The sequence below is a fragment of the Malania oleifera genome, chromosome 5 (genome assembly GCF_029873635.1).
Source record: "Malania oleifera isolate guangnan ecotype guangnan chromosome 5, ASM2987363v1, whole genome shotgun sequence".
Classification (NCBI taxonomy): Eukaryota; Viridiplantae; Streptophyta; class Magnoliopsida; order Santalales; family Ximeniaceae; genus Malania; species Malania oleifera.
Window position 1 is genome coordinate 90,669,703 of NC_080421.1, and position 18,936 is coordinate 90,688,638.

The 18,936-nt window shown below is 34.1% G+C and overlaps 2 protein-coding genes across 4 annotated transcripts in view; one reads left to right on the forward strand and one right to left on the reverse strand.

Annotated features, from left to right (window-relative positions):
- Positions 1 to 2,067: 2,067 nt before the first annotated feature.
- Positions 2,068 to 13,205, forward strand: LOC131154895 (uncharacterized). 3 transcript variants are annotated; one of them, XM_058107707.1, is made up of 7 exons: positions 2,392 to 2,528; positions 3,171 to 3,218; positions 3,897 to 3,929; positions 4,023 to 4,203; positions 5,697 to 6,153; positions 7,505 to 7,585; positions 12,027 to 13,205. In XM_058107707.1, exons 4-7 carry the CDS (start codon positions 4,065 to 4,067, stop codon positions 12,526 to 12,528), a joined length of 1,179 nt encoding a protein of 392 aa, XP_057963690.1. In that variant the 5' UTR covers positions 2,392 to 2,528; positions 3,171 to 3,218; positions 3,897 to 3,929; positions 4,023 to 4,064; the 3' UTR covers positions 12,529 to 13,205. The 3 variants fall into 3 exon arrangements, with proteins under 3 accessions (XP_057963689.1, XP_057963690.1, XP_057963691.1); XM_058107708.1 differs by lacking the exon at positions 3,897 to 3,929; XM_058107706.1 differs by lacking the exons at positions 3,171 to 3,218; positions 3,897 to 3,929 and having other exon boundaries at positions 2,068 to 2,528.
- A 1,963-nt stretch (positions 13,206 to 15,168) lies between these two features.
- The window catches only part of LOC131154897 (elongation factor Tu, mitochondrial), a 30,635-nt gene continuing 26,867 nt past the window's right edge, over positions 15,169 to 18,936 (reverse strand). The window contains exons 8-12 of the mRNA XM_058107709.1: positions 17,468 to 17,551; positions 17,217 to 17,282; positions 17,067 to 17,129; positions 16,319 to 16,559; positions 15,169 to 15,613 (exon numbers count right to left, since the gene is read on the reverse strand). Coding sequence (XP_057963692.1) covers positions 15,543 to 15,613; positions 16,319 to 16,559; positions 17,067 to 17,129; positions 17,217 to 17,282; positions 17,468 to 17,551 — 525 coding nt within the window. The 3' untranslated portion in view covers positions 15,169 to 15,542. The remainder of the gene's footprint in view (positions 15,614 to 16,318; positions 16,560 to 17,066; positions 17,130 to 17,216; positions 17,283 to 17,467; positions 17,552 to 18,936) is intronic.

Consider the following 18,936-nt stretch of genomic DNA (forward strand, 5'->3'; position numbering starts at 1 on the left):
ATAGGAGTTCAATCAATCGGGCTGTGGTCTAGGGGTGAGCAAACGGTCGGTTCGACCAAATTCGGATAATTAACCGAAAAATTCGGTTAAATAATGCTGTTAACCGAACTGACCGAACTACAAAAACACACCGAACCGAACCCGACCAAATTACCAATTCGGGTAATTCAGTTAACCGATTTTAACCGAATTTATTCAATTATAAATTAAATAAAAATTTCATAACTAATTTATTTTAATAATTGTGTCAATGCATTTACTCTATCACATAGGCTTATTTATTTTGAGGTGCAATAACTTTTATTTATTTATTTATTCTAGGTCTTCGCAAATCAAATGGAAATAAAAAAGAAGGCAATGTTTTTGTTATTATTGAAACGTTGAAAATAAAAAAGATGAAAAAAATTTCGCTGAAAATATTTATTGTCGGCGTGATCATCCCCTTCGATGACAACATTAATTTCCACAAGGTATATCCTTGTTCATAATAAAAAATAATTATATTCATAATTTATACTTAAAATTTAATTAATTAATAATTCGGTTAATCGGTTAACCGAATTATTTTTTGTTGTTAACCGAACCGAAACTGATTAACCAAATTTTTATAAAATCCCAACCGAACCGACCGAACCAAGTTTTTTACTCGAATCGAACCGACCAATTTCGGTCGGTTAATTCGGTTTTCACAGAATTATGCTCACCCCTACTATGGTCAACCGGTTGACCCGGTCCTTGGTCGGTCGACCGAGGGCAAAATGAACATGAATTGCCGGTCAACCGAGTGTGCACATTTTGTGCAATTCGGTCCTGTTTCATCTAACAAACACCCTATTACAAATAATCAAACATGTGTATGCATGAGTGAGTGTCTTAGGATCATTTTATGCCTTTTTGAGTGCACCGAAAAAATTCGGCGTCGATCGACCGGCGTTCCCTAAGGTCCATTTTAGTCATTTTTGGTTTTGAGCTTACTCATCAGATCATGCAAGTGATGTGTGTATGATTATTACAAATCAGTCCCTATTTACTATTACAGACCCTTTAAATGACAATGAAATGAAATACAATCCAACATATATATTGGGTCTTCAACTTCCATCTCTCTTTGTGCTATCAATCTCTCTTAGTGTCATCATTATGATCTGTCAATTGGAATATCTGCACATAACCTCAAACATGTATTAAATACTATGAGTATTTGTCATTATCAAAATCGGACGTAACCTAAAAGGTCAACACATAATTATAATAACTTTTAAAAATATTTATATTTATATTATATAGTTTTTCAAACAAAGCCTTAGAATCCTATGAATGATATCCTCTGTAAACATTAAATACCTTTTAGCTATTACCTCTTAATGCACAATAGTGTTATATATACATGCACACGCATAGTTAAGATTATGTTTATATATAAATATTTTAGCTTACATGTATTATTCAATTGATGATTTTGAAATTTATCAATATTTTTATGTAAATAATAACTTCTCAAAAAAAAGCAAAACACACAAATAATAATTACCCTTAACATAAGTAGGAATGACACGATTAGTCCAAGTATTGAAATTTTTTCTCGTTGTATTATATATAAAATTTAAATATCTTTTAACTATTACCTATTGATGTACACCAGTAGTGACAAGTTTTCATTGAAAACTATTTTTTTTTCTATGACCCTTTCACAACACATGAATTTTGTCCAATTTGTTTATCCATTAATCACACAAAGTCATATATTATTACTACAATCCAATTTTACATGACACTTTTCCATGTGTAAAATCAAGTATTTGAATTTGATGAATATCATGTCATAAATAAAAATCCTTAAAAAGTCACAGAACATGTGCATCGCGCACGACTAATGATATTAATAAGTATATAATTAATTTGTCACATATTTAACATGGTATGTGCATGGACACGTAGAGTGGAAGATTCTCTATATAATTTCTCAATCCTGATAATCTGTGGGCAAAATTTGCGCGTACAGAGTCATCCAAACCTAAAAAAAATAAAAAATAAAAAAGAAAAAGAAAAGACAGATGATTGTAAGATGAACAAAATGACAACTTCTTTGTCCATTTCTGAACCAGCCAGGTTTCTCAAAGCCCTGCAGACCACCACATATTCAAATGCCAGAAATTTTTTAAATAAATCTTCTGAGGGGCAACCCGTGCCATAAATTTCTGGATGTGCCCAATGGATCACATAAATCCCATTTTCTTATTTTCTTTTTGATTTTCTGGGTGCCATCAAATTTTACTTTTTTCAATGTGTTTTTGTATACTCCAACCAAATCCCATCACCCATGAAAAACCTATGGCTTTAGAAGTCGGGCGATGGATAAGCAGAAGATGTTTTGACGGGTTCACAAAATAGGAGAGATTCAGCCTCAGGAGCTTGTGTTCTAGACTGGGTTACCCTCAAGCATCGTCATAGACTGTCTAATGGCTTGTCATGCTTACCTTCCTGGGTTTGTCTTCCACCCCGAACTGGGCATGTGTAGGGTTACCAAGGTAGTGCTGCAGATTTAATTCGCACGCATGATTCTCTTTCATTTAGTCTGGCAATTCTCTCTCTCTCTCTCTCTCTCTCAAAAGAATTTATAAGTTGCAGTTCCAATTGGGTCCTGGTAGGTCTGTGGATTGTTCTGTGTTGCTACTGATGTTTGATTTTCCATAAGTTTATTGAGTTTATTTTATCTGTTTGTGTTGATACGTCTATTGAGATTGTTTCGTATGTTTTGATTCTGTTTTGTTTAAAACTTTGCGTGTAGTAGTTCTAACTGGTTTTGAATGAGTTCATTTTATCTGGTGATTTCAGTCAGTTATTTTGTTGTACTTTTTTAGGGCTTTCAAAGATTGTACACTCATTATTGTGTGATTATTTTGAAAATATGCATAATGCAATTTAACATAATGAATTTAAACTGCAAGCTGATATTACTTGTTACCACTTGAGTATATGATTTTGATTTGGGTCTTTCACTGATGTTTGGTATTCTATTTCTTATGGATCACTCAAGTCCTTGTTCTCCGCTAGTTGTAATTAGTTCCAATTTTATTTTTTATTTTATCAAAGTCTTTATCATAATGATGTAATTGGTTTCTTATAGAATCTTGTCTCAAACTATCAACCCCCATGTGATTTGATGGCAGATTGACATGAAAATTACTTGAGATTACCTGTTCGTCTCAGTCTCTCTGGTAAATTATGCTTTTGTTTTTCCCTCGCATAAAACTGGCTCCCATATTCTTTTTCTTCCTGCTGTTTGTGAATTGTGATTGTGTTTTAATTTACAGCTTGGTTGTTGGATTTTTTTTTTTTTTTAATATCCATGCTACTCTGGATGTCGTACGTCGGATTGCATTCCACGTGCTTCCGAATCAATCCTACCTCTCGCGTCTTGACCCTATTCGGATCTATCCCCAGCCTAGATGATCCTTATTGGTCTCAGTCACACGCTTAGTCCTCCAACTATTAGCACGTCAAGAGAATTAGTTTCACGTCTCGACTTTTTACGATGTCGCTCACCCAGAGTTACGACCGTCAACTCTAATACCACTTGTTAGCACTGGAGGAGCCCATGAGTGGGCTTGATACACATGGGTGAGCACCAACTTGACCCAAAAGTTTAAGCCTATTAGGTCTTAAGCCCAACCATGTATATAAAGCACCCATCATCCACTCAAATTTTCCAATGTCGGACGAACTGACAAGTGGAATTCTCAACAATGTGGTTCTATGCACCAATTTTGTTGTTATAGTTATAATAGCATTTTTTATCTCAATTATAGTTCATTACTTTCTGCTTTGAACTGTACCATATTAAAATTTAATAGATATTTTTTCATTGGTTAGTTTCTATGTCTATGTTTGTTTAGGTGAGTAATTTGCTTCATTCAATCAACAAACTGGTATTGACATCCTGGTACTTTTTTCCTTGGTTATATCTCAATTGATTGCCTGTGTTAAAAATGATGCATTCCTATTATTTTTCGTTGATGCAGGACTGCCAGCCTGTTTGGCTGAGTCCTGGAGCAAGGCAAGAGATGGTTAGATCTGGAACCCACACTCTGGGGCCACACCAATGCAAAGAACCTTGGAAAACCATGAGTGGGCCATTAGAGCATAACCAACTTATCAAGATTGACCCAACTGTCAGAATGCCTGTGCTTATCAACATTCAAGGTTTACACTACACTTTTCTATGTTGAATTTCTTATTTCCACAGTTTATATATTCCTTAACGTTTTGTTTCATCATAAATTGTTGTTGAACTCTCTCTCTCTCTCTCTTCATTATGAGCCTGCTGTTAACATGTATAAACATCAAGTTTTGTAATTTGAAGTAATAAATTTATATATTTTTTTTCCATTTTTGATGTTATCTTCTTTTACAAATGATTTGTCTGAATTCGTTGCAGAGTGAAAATATAATTATAATTAAATATCATTTTCCAGAATACAGTCAGCTGTTTGCTAGCTTTTAGTTATAATTTCTTTCAGTTTTATACATTAGACTGTGAGGTTATCAAAGAAAATGCATTTGCCAAAAGACTGAAGCCAAGATGAGAATGCTAGATGCATGACTAGAAAGAGTAGCTAAAGTAAAATGGAAAACTTAGCACTAGGAGACTAAGGGAGTGAATCTAGGGTTGGCACAAATTCATGACGGGGAAAAGTTGTCTTAGGTGGTTTTGTTATGCGCAAATAAGATTGACAGTGTAGTGATATCGAGTACTGATTGTTGATGGTACTACAAGAGTACAAGGACAAATAAATAAAAAGGGATATGGTCAAGTTCCTGAGAAAAGGTATTATGGCATATAACTTAATGAAAAAAATATTATAGGCCTGTAGAGCTAAATGGCTGCAGACCCCATGTATTTGGGATCACAGGCTTTTTTTATTTGAGCTAAATTTATGTGTACTGATAAAAAAAAAAGTCACTTGTGTGACATTTTATTCAAAGAAGTTACTTTTTCTTACTTAGACCAAGAAAAAAAGTTAGTTATTTCGAGTCAATAGGTTGGGTAAACTCATTTTTGTGAGTAATCTCAAATGCCCTCAGAGGTTTCTTTGGCTGAAAAAAAAAAAGTAATAGAAACACCAATAATGAATTACGGGTGAATGATTTGGCAATATTTGCTATCCCCTTTATAGCAGCAGAATGCTGAAATCTCATTTTTCCTCTCCCCAGTCCCCGCCCTTTCCCCATGCAAAAAAAAATAAGGGGAAAGAAGGGGAAGACTTCCTATAAATATCCTTCTCAGGCTTTGGTAGAAGAAAGGACAGGGCAACTTTGTGGAAGTGTGGTGTTTTATCAATATTATGGGGTTTATGGATGGAAGGTAATACCCAGATATTTTCTGGGATAAATTATACAAGAAGCTGGTTTGGGAAAAAATATAGTATTTGGCCTCTTTGTGGTGTGTTGAGTATGGATTTTTTAAAGAGGCAAGCTTTCAGGAGTTTCAAAGTGATTGGAGGAACACATCGACCGGATGATTTTTTTCTTGGCCATTTTTTATGTTTTTTGTTTAGTCTTGGAATGTCTCAGTTTGTCTCGGGAGATTTCTCATCCTCCCTCTTGTAAATTCTCTTTATATTAATGATATCTTCTTTTGTTTTTTTTTTTTTTTTTTAAAAAAAAAAAACTGATTGTCCATGTTTTGGTTGCAGACACTCACCCGGTCCCAGTCTTGTTTAGCTTGGGAATTGCTGAACACTGCACAAGGCATGAAAAAATCTTGCAGTTCCTTATGTCTAGCTCAAGGGATGTGGAGAAAAGTGGACTAGATGCATCTCTGCTGTCTGACTTGATGGGGAGTCAGGCATTAACAATTGACATGCATTTCCAGTCATTTGCTAGTACTGATCATGGATGTAGTTATCAAGAACCCAATGCTAAACCTTCCCTCATTTACCCACCTAATATATTTTACGCCCAGAAGTCTGTTTTGGATTTTGTTGGGGATTTGGCCTATGGTACAAAAACGAAATTTCATTCAGATGGCCAAGTCTTATTCACAGGCACTGTGGGTGAGATGAAGGATCTACTTTTGATTGTCACCCAGTTATACTTAAAAAACTCAACTAAGTGGAGAAAGCAGCCACTTCTAGTTCCACATTTTGACAGGTATGGATACTAAGGACATTTTTTATTTGAATCAAATTTATTATGAGTGAGATTAGACTTTCATGATCTTATGGTCTTAATGTGCTTTCACTATCCAGCATGTTAAAAATGTGTGAAGATTTCATTTTCTATCTCATGTTTATTATTGATTCTTGTTATGTGATAATGTGATAGGTTTCGCCAGTAAGTTTAGCAAATGGCTTTAAATCATTGATTCTATTTATTATATCTGCAAACTGTAGCTTGGATTGGCCATAGCCACAATCAAAAAGAACATCCAGTCCGTGAAAAAAAGGGAAAAAGAAAAACATGAGGCTATTTTAGTTCATAATTTGCTGGTTGTTAGCATTTCTTTTTTTGGAAGACCTGTTAGGTCTTCACTGAAATAGTAATGTTGATTGATCAAATTGTTGGTGGTGCTTTCAAAACTGTTAAACAGTTGAGGTTATATTTGGTTTGCAAAATGTCTACAGAATACGATGGTTACAATAAAAGAATTTGATAGTTTACACAAGGGGAAAAAAAATTGTTGTCACTATAAAACAAAAACAATACAAAAACTTTTAGGAATCTGAGATAAAGAATAAACAAGGAATAACTATTCCCAAATTTCACCATGGGAATATCTATTCCTTTCCTATTCCATGTTAGATGGCAGAACATAAACTGTTACATGAGTAACTTCTAAATTATTACGTCCTGTACAGGTTTTTTTTAATTACATTCTCGTTGTATTCCATCCTTTACCTAAAAATAGCTATTCTATGAACTAAAAGTAACTTGAATTTCTGAGTAGAACAATAATTAAGCCTAAGTCCCACATGGTGGGATTGGCTTTATGTATCCTTTTCCACCATTTTGCACAATCTAGGAGCATCCTTAGAAAGTTGGAATTTTTTTAATTTATTACTACCCAACCCAAGTTATTTTAGGTCTATCCCTCCCCCCGCATAAAGCCACAACTTCTAACATCAACCATATCACTCTTTCTCATAGGAACATTATTTAGTTAATTAGTCTATGTTGTAAGTGCTCAGACCATCTTATCTACCTTTATTCCTAGCTTGCCACTGATGTGTTCATTCCTGTATCTTTTGAAGTTACTCAATTCATCCATCTTAACATTCTTATTTATGCTACATTTACTGTCTAGATGCATTGTTACTTTTTGATTATGTAATTGAAGGAGCAAAAAATGCAGAAAGAATGATAAAAATGGTTGCCATGATAATGTTTGTCAAGGTTCAGTCTGTACCTTTACTTTTCATTTCTTATGGGTCTGATTTATATGTCAAATCATTACAATTGTTAACTTCTTAAACCACCCGACTGTCATTATTACATTGAACAGGTTTGATAGTAATGAAGAATTGGGAAATATTCATGGGTCTTCACTGAAGCTTGAAGCTGTGAAAATTGCTCCTTTAAAGAGGTATCTAACAGAACCCAAACCCATTCAGAAGTTGTTTTCAGACATTTTTCACTCTGACATTTCACCTGCACTTATCATTATCCTGCATTTGCATAGCTGGGATTTGGATGTGTATTCAATTATCCATTCTTTAACATAAAATATTAGGTTGTGCTGTTTCTGATTTCTCAACCTCTTACTAAAATACTATCCCAAGTTTCAAGTTGTTTGAATTGTATGTTCAAGTAGATGGAGAATTGGAGATCCTAAGATGCAGCTTAAAAAAAAAAAAACAAAAAAGCAAAATAGGATTTCTTTGGCTATTTAGAGAAGGGGAAAAAAGGCTACGAAATGATTCTCACAGTTCCTCAGAAATGAATAAAAAAAAAAATCATTGAAGATTATAATTGATAATTTGACTAATTTAAGATGTAATATTTAATCTAACTGCATAAGAGAAGTATATCCTTGATTCATTTTCTCAAGCTCCATCCTGTTTGTCTAGAGTTCAACAAAAACATCATGATTTGAGCAATTGGGACAAAACTGTGATTTGATATATATTTTTGAATTGGAAACTGTTAGTAGCATGAGTGGAATGATTTTTAACCATGTGATTTATACATTCTTTTTGAATTCACACAATTTTTTTTCCAACTCAAACAATATTTATTCAACTCAATTTAGTATAATCATCACACTAGCTGTTTTTGGGTACATTTTTCTGCTGAGAAAAATCCACAATAGCAGGGTTTAACCCTTTATTTTTATTTTTTTGTTGTAATAATAATAATAATGTGCGCTGTAAGGACAAATTTTCACTTGACCAAGCTTGATGGGCTCATCTAAAGGAATTAGAATGCAGTAACCACATCAGTTAGAATAAAGTTCTGAATTAGATTCATTAGAATATCAGTAAAAAAGATGTTCGATATGATTTCATTTTACCAACATCCTCAACATTTTTGGTGCTTCTCCAGGGAAATATTTGTGAAATGCAATGGATTTTTTTATTATTATTAATGATTGGGAGTCGTTAATGGCCTTGGAAGCTTCATAGAAATGCAATGCATACCTCACCTCATTTTGCTCAATTTCTCCAAGTCATTTCTAGAATAATTCAGTTTTTTATTTTAACAAATTTCTTCATCCTTCCTGAAATATGATAATTTGGTTTCTTATTTTTTTGGTTTCTTTTCCATTAGTTTCTCATGCTGTTCCCAGTAAGTTTACACTTCATTTGGACATTTTTTTGACATGATTTAGAGATTTGCAGGCGTAGCATAGTTGTGAACGTGGAACCTAGTCAATATGAGCAGTGAAATTGCTGCTGCCATAAGCGCTGGGCTGCCATCTTAATCTGAACCTGGCTAAATATACTCGCGAATGCAGATTCTCATCACTTCCAATCATGTTATTACTCTTATCTCCTATTTGTTAGTAATGAAATTTAATTTACAAGTCACAACATAAAATTGATATAGAGGGCTTTACCTAGCCTAAAATATGGAAAGGCCTACAATCTCTTTACTCTAGGCAAAGTAGTGCGTGGCCTAGATCTCTGAAAATAAATTCTAGTTTTGCCTCAAGAAGTCAAGATGGTTGTGTAGTTGGAGAGAGGATTTTTCTCATTGAGGTTGGGTTTCCTTGGAAATTGAGAGACTGACTTGTTGTTTACCTTGCCTCCATTTATTTAAATTCTAATGCGAATGAGAAGGGATGGTAATGTGAATAAGAAAATTATTTAGGAGATTAAAAATTAAAAATTTTGAGAGACAATGCAGAGCTTTGTACCTCAAAGTTTTTCCAATGTGGGGGTAAGGATATAGTTTGGGAAGACACAGGCTTCATATGGTCAAGAAATGAGACTTTTAGTTGAAAAATGTAATGGTTGTTCTAAGATGTCTTGATCTATGCTCTGGGATAGGATTTAGCATATGGCTTCATTGTGGGCTTTGGCAGCTGGTTGTCTTAGAGGATGTATTTCAGATTTACAGCGTGATTGTTATTTTCATTTTACTTTTTCCTTCATTTTTCTCTTCTCTTCATAGAGGGTGGGCCTTGATCAATGGTAAGATTGCTCCTGTGTGACCAATTGGTCACAGATTTTAAGTCCAAAGAAACAACCTCTCTGCATAGGAAGCAGGGGTAAGGCTGCATACACTCTGACGATCCTCCCACTACCCTCACAAAGTGGGGAGCCTTGTGACCTAGGGACGTCTTTTTTTATTCTCTTCTCTTCATAGGAGGATATCTTATGTTTCTTTTTGTTCATTCTTTATTCTTCACTGAAATTCCTTCTTTTTTCTGTCGCCTGGTGCACAAAGCATTCGCGGATGCTGGTTTGTGGAAGGGGCAAACTACTATGGGTCTATAGTAGGCAGTCTTACCTTGCACTTTTTGCAAGAAGCATTTTCCACACCTCAAACCCTCGATCTCTAGGTCACATGGTGACAACTCTACCATTACACTAAGGTTCCCCTTCTTTTTCTACCAAAAAATAAATAAATGAATAAAATGGACATTGAATTATGCGCTCAAGCACATAGGAAAAAGAGGTGACAATGTAAAAATAATTGGGTTGTTGCATGTGGAATTGTAGTTTAATGAAAACCAAATAGAAGACTTAAACTTAGAATTGTCAAATGAGGAAAAGACTAAAAATATTAGATTTATTCGCAAAATTAGAGTTAACGAAGTAATGTTTGCACTTAAAAAGATGAAAAATGGGAAAGCTATGGGATTAGATAACATCCCAATTGAAGTTTGGAAATGCTTAGGTGATAACGGAATTATATGGTTAACTAATTTATTTAATACAATTGTAAAAACTAAGAAAATGTCAGATGAATGGAGGAAGAGCGCTTTAATACCTATATACAAAAATAAAAGAGAAATTCAAAATTGTAATAACTATCGTGGATTTAAACTTATGAGTCATACAATGAAACTGTGGGAAAGGGTAATTAAACAAAGATTAAGATTAGAAACGAAGGTCTCAAAAAATCAATTTGGTTTTATGCCTGGGAGATCTACCACAGAAGTTATTCATCTTTTAAGAAGATTAATGGAAAAGTTTAGGGAAAAGAAGAGGAACTTACATATGATATTCATTAACCTTGAGAAAGCATATGATAGGATACCTAGGGAAGTTCTATGGTGAGTTTTAGAAAAAAAGGGTGAATGTATTAGGTACACAGATGTCATTAAGGATATGTACGATGGAGTAATAACTAGTGTAAGGATTATAGACGGAGAAACTAGAGAATTTCCAATCACCATAGGTGTACATCAAGGATCTGCTTTGAGTCCTTATCTTTTTGCTTTAGTGATGGACTAATTGACTAAGAGTATTCAAAAGGAGGTTCCATGGTATATGTTGTTTGTAGATGATATTGTATTAATTGACGAAACTAGGGACGTAGTAGAGGCTGAGTTAGAATTATGGAGAGAAACTTTGGAATCTAGAGGCTTTAGGATAAGTAGAAATAAGACAAAATATATGAAATGTAATTTAGTAATAATAGGAGGAATATTAGAGACAAAGTTAAACTTGATGATGAAGAAATAAATAGCACTTGTAGATTTCGATACCTTGGATCTATTATGTAAGCTGAAGGAGAAATTGAAGATGATGTAATGCATAGAGTTAAAGCAGGTTGGGTAAAATGGAGAAGTGCTTCAAGTGTGCTATGTGATCGTAGAATACCCTCAAAATTAAAAGGGAAGTTCTATTAGACAGCTATAAGACTAACTATGTTATATGGATTGGAATGTTGAGCGACGAAGAAACATAATATCCAAAAAGCAAAAGTTGCCGAGATGAGAATGTTTAGATGGATGAGTGGTATGACATTGAAAGATAAATTAAGAAATGAACATATTCGTGGTAAGTTAGGCGTAGCTCCTATAGAAGACAAGATAAGGGAGGGACGACTCAGATGGTATGGACACTTGCAATGTAGGTCACATGGTACGCCTGTGAGAAAGAGTGACTTAGTTACTGTGAAGGGGCAGGGGTAAACTTAAAATAACTTGAGAGGAGATAGTAAGGATTTAATATTCCTTAAATCTATCAATAGAAATGGTCTATGATCGCATAAATTGGTGGAAAATGATCCATATAACCGACCCCACTTAGTGGGACTAAGGCGTGGTTTTGTTTGTTTGTTTGTTTGTTTGTTATGTATTCTGCTTAATGTAAGTGAATGTAATATTATATTTAAAATATATATTTTTTGTATACCTAGTTTTGGTGTTCCACATTTCATGAACTGAATCAAGCATTAGTTTAATTTTTTTTCCTATACATATGCTTATTTTTACCAAGCTGGCAGTCTGGGAATTTGACATGCTTTTAAAAGATTTTAGTACTCATGGGATTTATGGATGCACGTAACACATGATTTTCAGCTGACTACTTGGGACACTTTTTGTATGCTAATGTATGTTACTCTTTCAGTCCTCAGAAAATCAAGCTCAAGCCAGCACCAAAAAAGAAAAGCACTCGGAAAGTTGGAAGGGAGAGGGATCTTTACAGAGAGAATTACTTCCATGCATGCGAGAGCCTTCTATCCTTAATGATGAACAGGAGGCAGCAAGGGAAAATGGCATTCATTTCACTGAAGAAATCTGGCCCTGAACTATCTCATTTCCTGACTCAGTTTTCTGCTGGCATTGCTGGGACTGGCCTCGCTGTTATTTTCTCCATCTTTTGCAAGGTAGCTTGCAGGAGGGTACCTTTCTGTGCATCCAGACTCCTTAACACTGGATTTGGTTTTGGGCTGCTTTGGCTTTCTGGGGCAGTAAATAGATTGAGGAAAACAATTGTCTGTATCAGCAAGAATTCAAGCAAGATGAGTTTGAAGGAAGAGGAAATGATGAGAAGAGTGGACAGAAGTCTAAATGAAATTTTCTTTAGAGCTGCAGCATTGATGGCTGTGGTGGTGCTGAGGCTTGCATGAACCAAGGTAAGAGAATGGAAATACAAGGAAATATAAGAGCCTGTTTAGTACTTTAGTTGTGAAAAATAGTTTATAGTCTTCTATTTCAAATTTTTTTAAATTACAAAAATGCCACTTTGTTTTCTAATTGTCCAACATTTACATAAAAACTTGGAAAATAGCTGTAATATATATATATATATATTCCAATTTTCTATACAAATGATGGAAAACTGAAATACAAAATGACATTTTTGTAATTATTTAAAGATGAAAAAAAAAAAGTAGAAAATAAACTATTTTTCACAACTAAACAGGTGCTTAACAGTCCAAGAGGTTCTGAGGGGGAGATTATGAGAGTGGATTGTAAATGCCCTGGTTGAGTATTTTGATTGGATGGATTGCTTGAGATCTGTTGGGTTGGTTGAAATGCATGCCTAAAGATGATCGTTTAAATCATACATAGTACAAGATGATAAAAAATTGTTTGAAATCAAACAATCTGGCCTTGACATTGCCGCAGATTCATAAGAGCTTAGGCAGTCTGATCTCTGTTCAACTAGTTTTGCTGCAGTTGTGTTTTGGTAACTAGGATGTGAATATCTATAATGTAGGCTATCTTAGTTAACTACTAAAATGAGAAGTTTGTAACATGTACACTGTTGTTTTGTGCATGGAAATTAAATTGTTCTCAACAACTAGAGCTCTTTCTCTCTCTCTCTCTCTCTCTCTCTCTCTGCTATTCCTGCATTTTATTGTTATTATTGTTCCTTTTATTTCAATGCCACTTCTTCCTTCAAGAAGATAGTGAAGGTCAGCGAACTGTATTACAGTTTACCATTTGAAGGAGCTCATTGCCATGTTGGTTCATTCTGTGAATGTTCATGGCCTGAAGGCGAAGGGTTTTCTCTCCCATTTCTATCCTAAATTTGTGAAACTGGTCATCTGTAGCTTCCTTACGAGTCGCTTGGACAAATCAAAAACAGAAATTAAAAATTGAAAACTAGCAACTTGATTAATAATTTCAAAACTAAAACAAACTAAAATCTAATTGAGCTCATGTTCATTTTGTCCTCCAACCAATTACAATTTAGATATGATTGAAGTAGTAAAAATACAGAAGAATATAAATTAAAATAGTATAATAAAAATTAAAAAATTCCTTCAAGTTTCAAGAATTCAAGAGGCCTTCCCTAAGGTTTCATAAATTCTACAAACCTCCTTGGAGATTTGCCAAAAAAAAAAAAAATATCGATCTCTCCTTATATTTGGTAAAAAGACAAACTTTCCTAAGTGTCAAAAAAATCAAATGTGCGGGAAGGCTTATGGAACTTTTGAGATCTTAGGAGAGATCCTTGAGATTTTTAAAGCCTCAGAGGATGTTCTTGTCTTTTTAACGAGCCAGGAGGTAAATATATTTTTCCGTTACGATTATTTTATTTTATTATCATGTTTTTAAAATTGAAGTTTGGTACCCCAAAAACAATATTCAAATCATTGGAAAAACATTAAATTATTTTTTCAATGATAGTATTTTCCTAAATTTAAAAACTTCTAGAAATACTTAAATTCCATTTTTGAATTCCTAGTCATTTTATTTAAATTTGCTTATATATGATTTATTTAGTTCACAAAAATCAATTTTAGATGCTCAAAAAATGCGCACAAATTTTTTTTAAAAAAAACACCATAGACAACTAATTTTTAGTAGAAAATTGGCAACATAATAGAAACTATAAGTGTAATAAACAAACATATTGTTATAACTCTTTTTGTCACCTAGTGACAAACGAAAAATTGAAAACAGAAATTACTACCTAAACCAACCCGGTAATTTTCTCGTGACTTTCTAGCATTAACCTAATAATAATAGACCTCCTATTTCATATCCTGGGCCAACCTTGAATGGAGAGGAATCATTAGTCATAGCTGTCATAAGTGAAAGGAGCATTCCTGCAAATGAACCATGAATCAGCGATAGATATTTTTCATTGATAAGGAGATTTCATATTGGCCAACATAACCCTCTCATGAGATTTACTGATGGTTTATTGTACAATTGATGCTTATGCATATGTTCTTTATAATGCAATCTCCCACAGATGATGAAGAAATACTGCCATGGGGGTATCTCACTTGACAAAATCACTGTAATACACCAGTTTGACGTTAATGTATCACTGGCATGCTGCAAACTATTTAATTAAAACCATGGCCCCATGAATTCCCTTAACAATGCCAAGCCACCAAGGCCTCTTTGTCATCCAATTAATGCTACCTTGGATAAATAAGGTTATGTTTGATTGGCCGAAAAGAGATGGAATAGTAACTCTAATCATGCAGAAGTTGATACCACAAATATTAGATCTGAGAGATATGAGCATTCCTTAATTTTACCATGTACCTATTCCTCATTCCTGGCAGACCTCCTTTACCTTTGTAAGCTATTATGTTCCCACCAAATTCCATATTTCTAACCAAACATCATTGCTGCCAACTCCTTGGAGATAGAATGAAGAAAATATTTGAACAAGACATACGAATATTCTTGCACCCACGCAGTTCCTCGAGCTCCTCTCCAAAAACATATGTAACCCCATATGTGATAATGTAGTTGCAGCCATTTAAGGAATTGCTTTTAGGTTAAAAAAGATGCAGATAGAAAAATTCAACATCCTACTTCCATAACAATCAATACACTTCCCGTGGTTGCAGCAATGAACAGTTAGTCCAGAATCAATAGAACTCAACATAAATTATTCAACTATACCACAGAGTACTTTAAAAACAATCAAAACTGTCAACCAATCATGAACAACTATGGGAAAAAAGATGGAAGATCTTCCCTTTTAATTTACTCATTTTCAGAACATCAGTTGTGAATGCCTGGAATAAATATCACATCAAGGGGTGCACTGTTTATGCAATTATCACATCTCATCTATTCCCAAGATGTTTCTCACCCTTTTGCCAATGTGCAGAAAAAGACAGCCGAAGGGGCTGGTGATCAGGCCTGTGAATGCTGGGATTGAGTCTCAGCTCAGTACCTTTGAAACTACCCCGGCACCAACTGTTCTACCTCCCTCTCGCAAGGCAAATCTTTGTCCTGTTGGATCAATGCCACACAATAAATCAAGCCATTATGGGGGAAACAATCCAATATCAAGATAAAACCTAGCAATTTTAGTGGAACAATAGAGAACGATGTCAAGCTGGTTGAACACTTCTTATAAATGATGAACAGAAACAGAATCCTTCAGCTAAGTTGCAGAATGTTTGACAACAGTGCAACTTCATGAGCAACGTTTTCTTACAAGCAGGCACACCCAAACAATATCACTGGGTCACCATACCACAGTTGTAAACACACTTTCATGCAAGCCATAAAAAACATACGCAGGTTCAATACACAAAAAAAATGAAGAGGTAAATGTTTATATAAAAGCAATAGACTAAGATAACAACAGTCTACATTTTAGCAAAGCATAATAAACTCATAATCTAATTCTCACGAGGATGAAGGGTTTCCCAAGTTACCATCATGCATACTACAGCTAATAAAATCACCTATATACTGAAAAGTTTATTATATCTGTGAATGATTAAAAAATATCAGGCAGTGTTTGGAAGCATCGATTTTGAGACTTGGATTTGGGTTTATGTCGATTTGGAAGAAAGTCGATACAATTATGTAATATGTTTTATCCAAATTCAAGAAAAAAATCCCATGCACCCAAACGCATGGTCATGGCATTTTTAAGTCCACCTTTGAGGAATAATTTTGGGAGAAAAAATACTCATTTATACACACCTGCTTCAAGAGGCACAGCTGAAATTAGCTCAAAAACTGCAGTCACATTGTCCCCAGGCATAACCATCTTGACACTTTCAGGCAATTCCACTTTCCCAGTGACATCTGCAGTCCTCAAATAAAACTGAGGCCTGTAGTTCGAGAAAAATGCAGTATGGCGCCCACCTTCATCCTTAGTGAGGACATATATCTCTGCCTCAAACTTCTTGTAGGTTTTCAACGAACCAGGCTTTGCAATTACCTGCAGAATAAAACAGCAGAACACCCTTTAAAGAATCAACTCAGGCTTCTATTCCATAATAATTTTTCAACACAATCATAATAGCCTCTCCCTCTCTTTCACCAATCATGCACCACTAGCTTGTTCTTTTATGAGTAGAATAGCACACCAATTGTTACAGTGGAAAGAAACTATTTTTCATCAAAAAAAATTGTACTACTCTAAACTCTCATAGACTGATTGGGGACTGATATACAATATTCAAAAAAAAAAATTAGAAAAAAAATTGAACTATTCTTATTTGTCATAAGCTGATGGGTGGTTGATATATTGTGTTGAGAAATATAACATGCTTCAAACAAATTCCTATAAAACCACCACACAAACTCATGGATCAATAAAAGTAAGAAAATTTGCATTTTGAAACTTGGAAAAAACTGATTATGCAACCAAGAAGGCAAGTTCCACATCTTGCTACAGGTTTCAGGACAGGTAATTTTTTTCTGCAGGTTGATTGATTACACTTACCTGTCCTCGCTGCACATCTTCCCGCTTAAGGCCACGTAGAAGAAGACCCACATTGTCCCCAGCCTAGTAACATGTACCAATCCATCAATAGTTAAATATCTTACATTAAAAATGCTTCAGCAGCTTTAGTGTTTGAAATCAGGCACTCACTTCACCATGATCTAGTATTTTCTTGAACATCTCAACACCAGTCACAGTGCTTTTTAGAGGACCACCCTACAAAGAAAAAATCAATGTTAGGCCCAACTAACTATAGTATGGTACAATGTTCTATCAGAGGTCAAAGCCAATCCTAAAGCATGGATTCTGAAATAAAATCATCAGCTCAGATAACTCATCACAAGGAATTGCACAAGCATGCAGCACAATAGTAAAAATACCAAATCTTGATTCACATTCACCTGCATTAACCCCAAAATCTCAACTTCTTCCCCAACTTTAATAGTTCCTTGTTCAACACGGCCAGTAGCAACAGTCCCACGTCCCTTGTCACAGAAAAAATTAAAAATAATTAAAAAATAATTAAAATTTTCAAGCTGAATAAGCCAACCATCACCAAAGAAACTATTTTTGCAAATAACCAAGAGAAAGTCCATGGAAATGGTTAAAAGTAAAATGGCATAGACAATGTCCTCAATCTAAAACATTTAGGGTTCATTTGGAACCACTTATGCAGAAGAGCTTTTCAGAAAAAGTATTGAATTTAATAAGTGTTGATAAAATAAGCATTGAACTGGAAAAGTGCTGAAAGTTATAAGTGGTGTTTGGTTGTGTTAAAATAAGTGGTATTTGGATACTTCTATTATAGGGTACTATATGATTATTTTTAAACATATTTCAGCATGGTTTTAAATAACAGCCACGACCGTTACATAACGGTTTTTTGGGTTGCCGATACCGTTACACATCGGAAATCGGTGGGAAGAAAAATCATGGCCGTAGCAACCGTTACGGACCGCAACCGTTACGTAAAGGCCGCTACGGCTGTTACGTAACCGCTACAGAATTGTTACATCAAAAAATTTATTTCATTTTTTACTTTTTCTTCTCACTTTTTCCCTCTCTTTCATAAATCATTCTCAATATACCATGTGGCGAGAGGGGGAAAAGATTATAATGAGGATGACAATAATACAAAATTTACTATTTCTTTAAATACTCACAATAGATGCGTCAATTAACAATTTGAAAATACTCACTTGTTAGGAAAATATTTTATTTTGATAATATCAGTAATGCGATATTTATGTTCTATATTTTTCTACTTCAACCTTCTTTCTTTTCTAGCTATTTTATATTTGTATTATTCGTATGTCTTATGTGTCTAATAGATTAATGGAGTGTATAATGTACTTTGTTCTATTAATTAATTTAGCACACATAAGAATATATCACAAATAAGAACAATGAGAAATATAAATACACACACACACACACACACGTAATTTTTCTATCAATGGTGGTTTAAACAAATGCAAACTTGCTGCCCTTACCAAATAACTTAGTAACTCAAACTAAAGGATCCAAAATACACTTAAACTCTTTCTAAGAAGGGCTAAAAGCCTAAAACATGCAAGTACGCTAATATGCACAAGGTTGTGTGTGCTTCAAAAAAATTCACGATTGTTACACCCGTTTCCCGTTATGTAACATCCGCTACTCCCACTTCCCATTACACGTATTACCGTTATGTTACGCTATCCGCAACCGCGATTTAAAACCATGTATTTCATATTACAAATATTAATATTTTTATATTAACAATTAATAACTATTTTAAGAATTTATGATTAAAATTTAATATTTTCTATTAAAAATAATATAATATTATTATTATTAATTAACAATAATATTTTTATTAATGTTTATT

Excerpts from the sequence above, each read along its gene's own strand:
- LOC131154895 (XM_058107706.1), top strand. The coding sequence starts at position 2,460 with ATGGCTTGTCATGCTTACCTTCCTGGGTTTGTCTTCCACCCCGAACTG. Across the intron at positions 2,529-4,022 it reads GCATGTGTAGGGTTACCAAG|GACTGCCAGCCTGTTTGGCT; the intron begins GTAGTGCTGCAG and ends TCGTTGATGCAG. Across the intron at positions 4,204-5,696 it reads TGTGCTTATCAACATTCAAG|ACACTCACCCGGTCCCAGTC; the intron begins GTTTACACTACA and ends TTTTGGTTGCAG.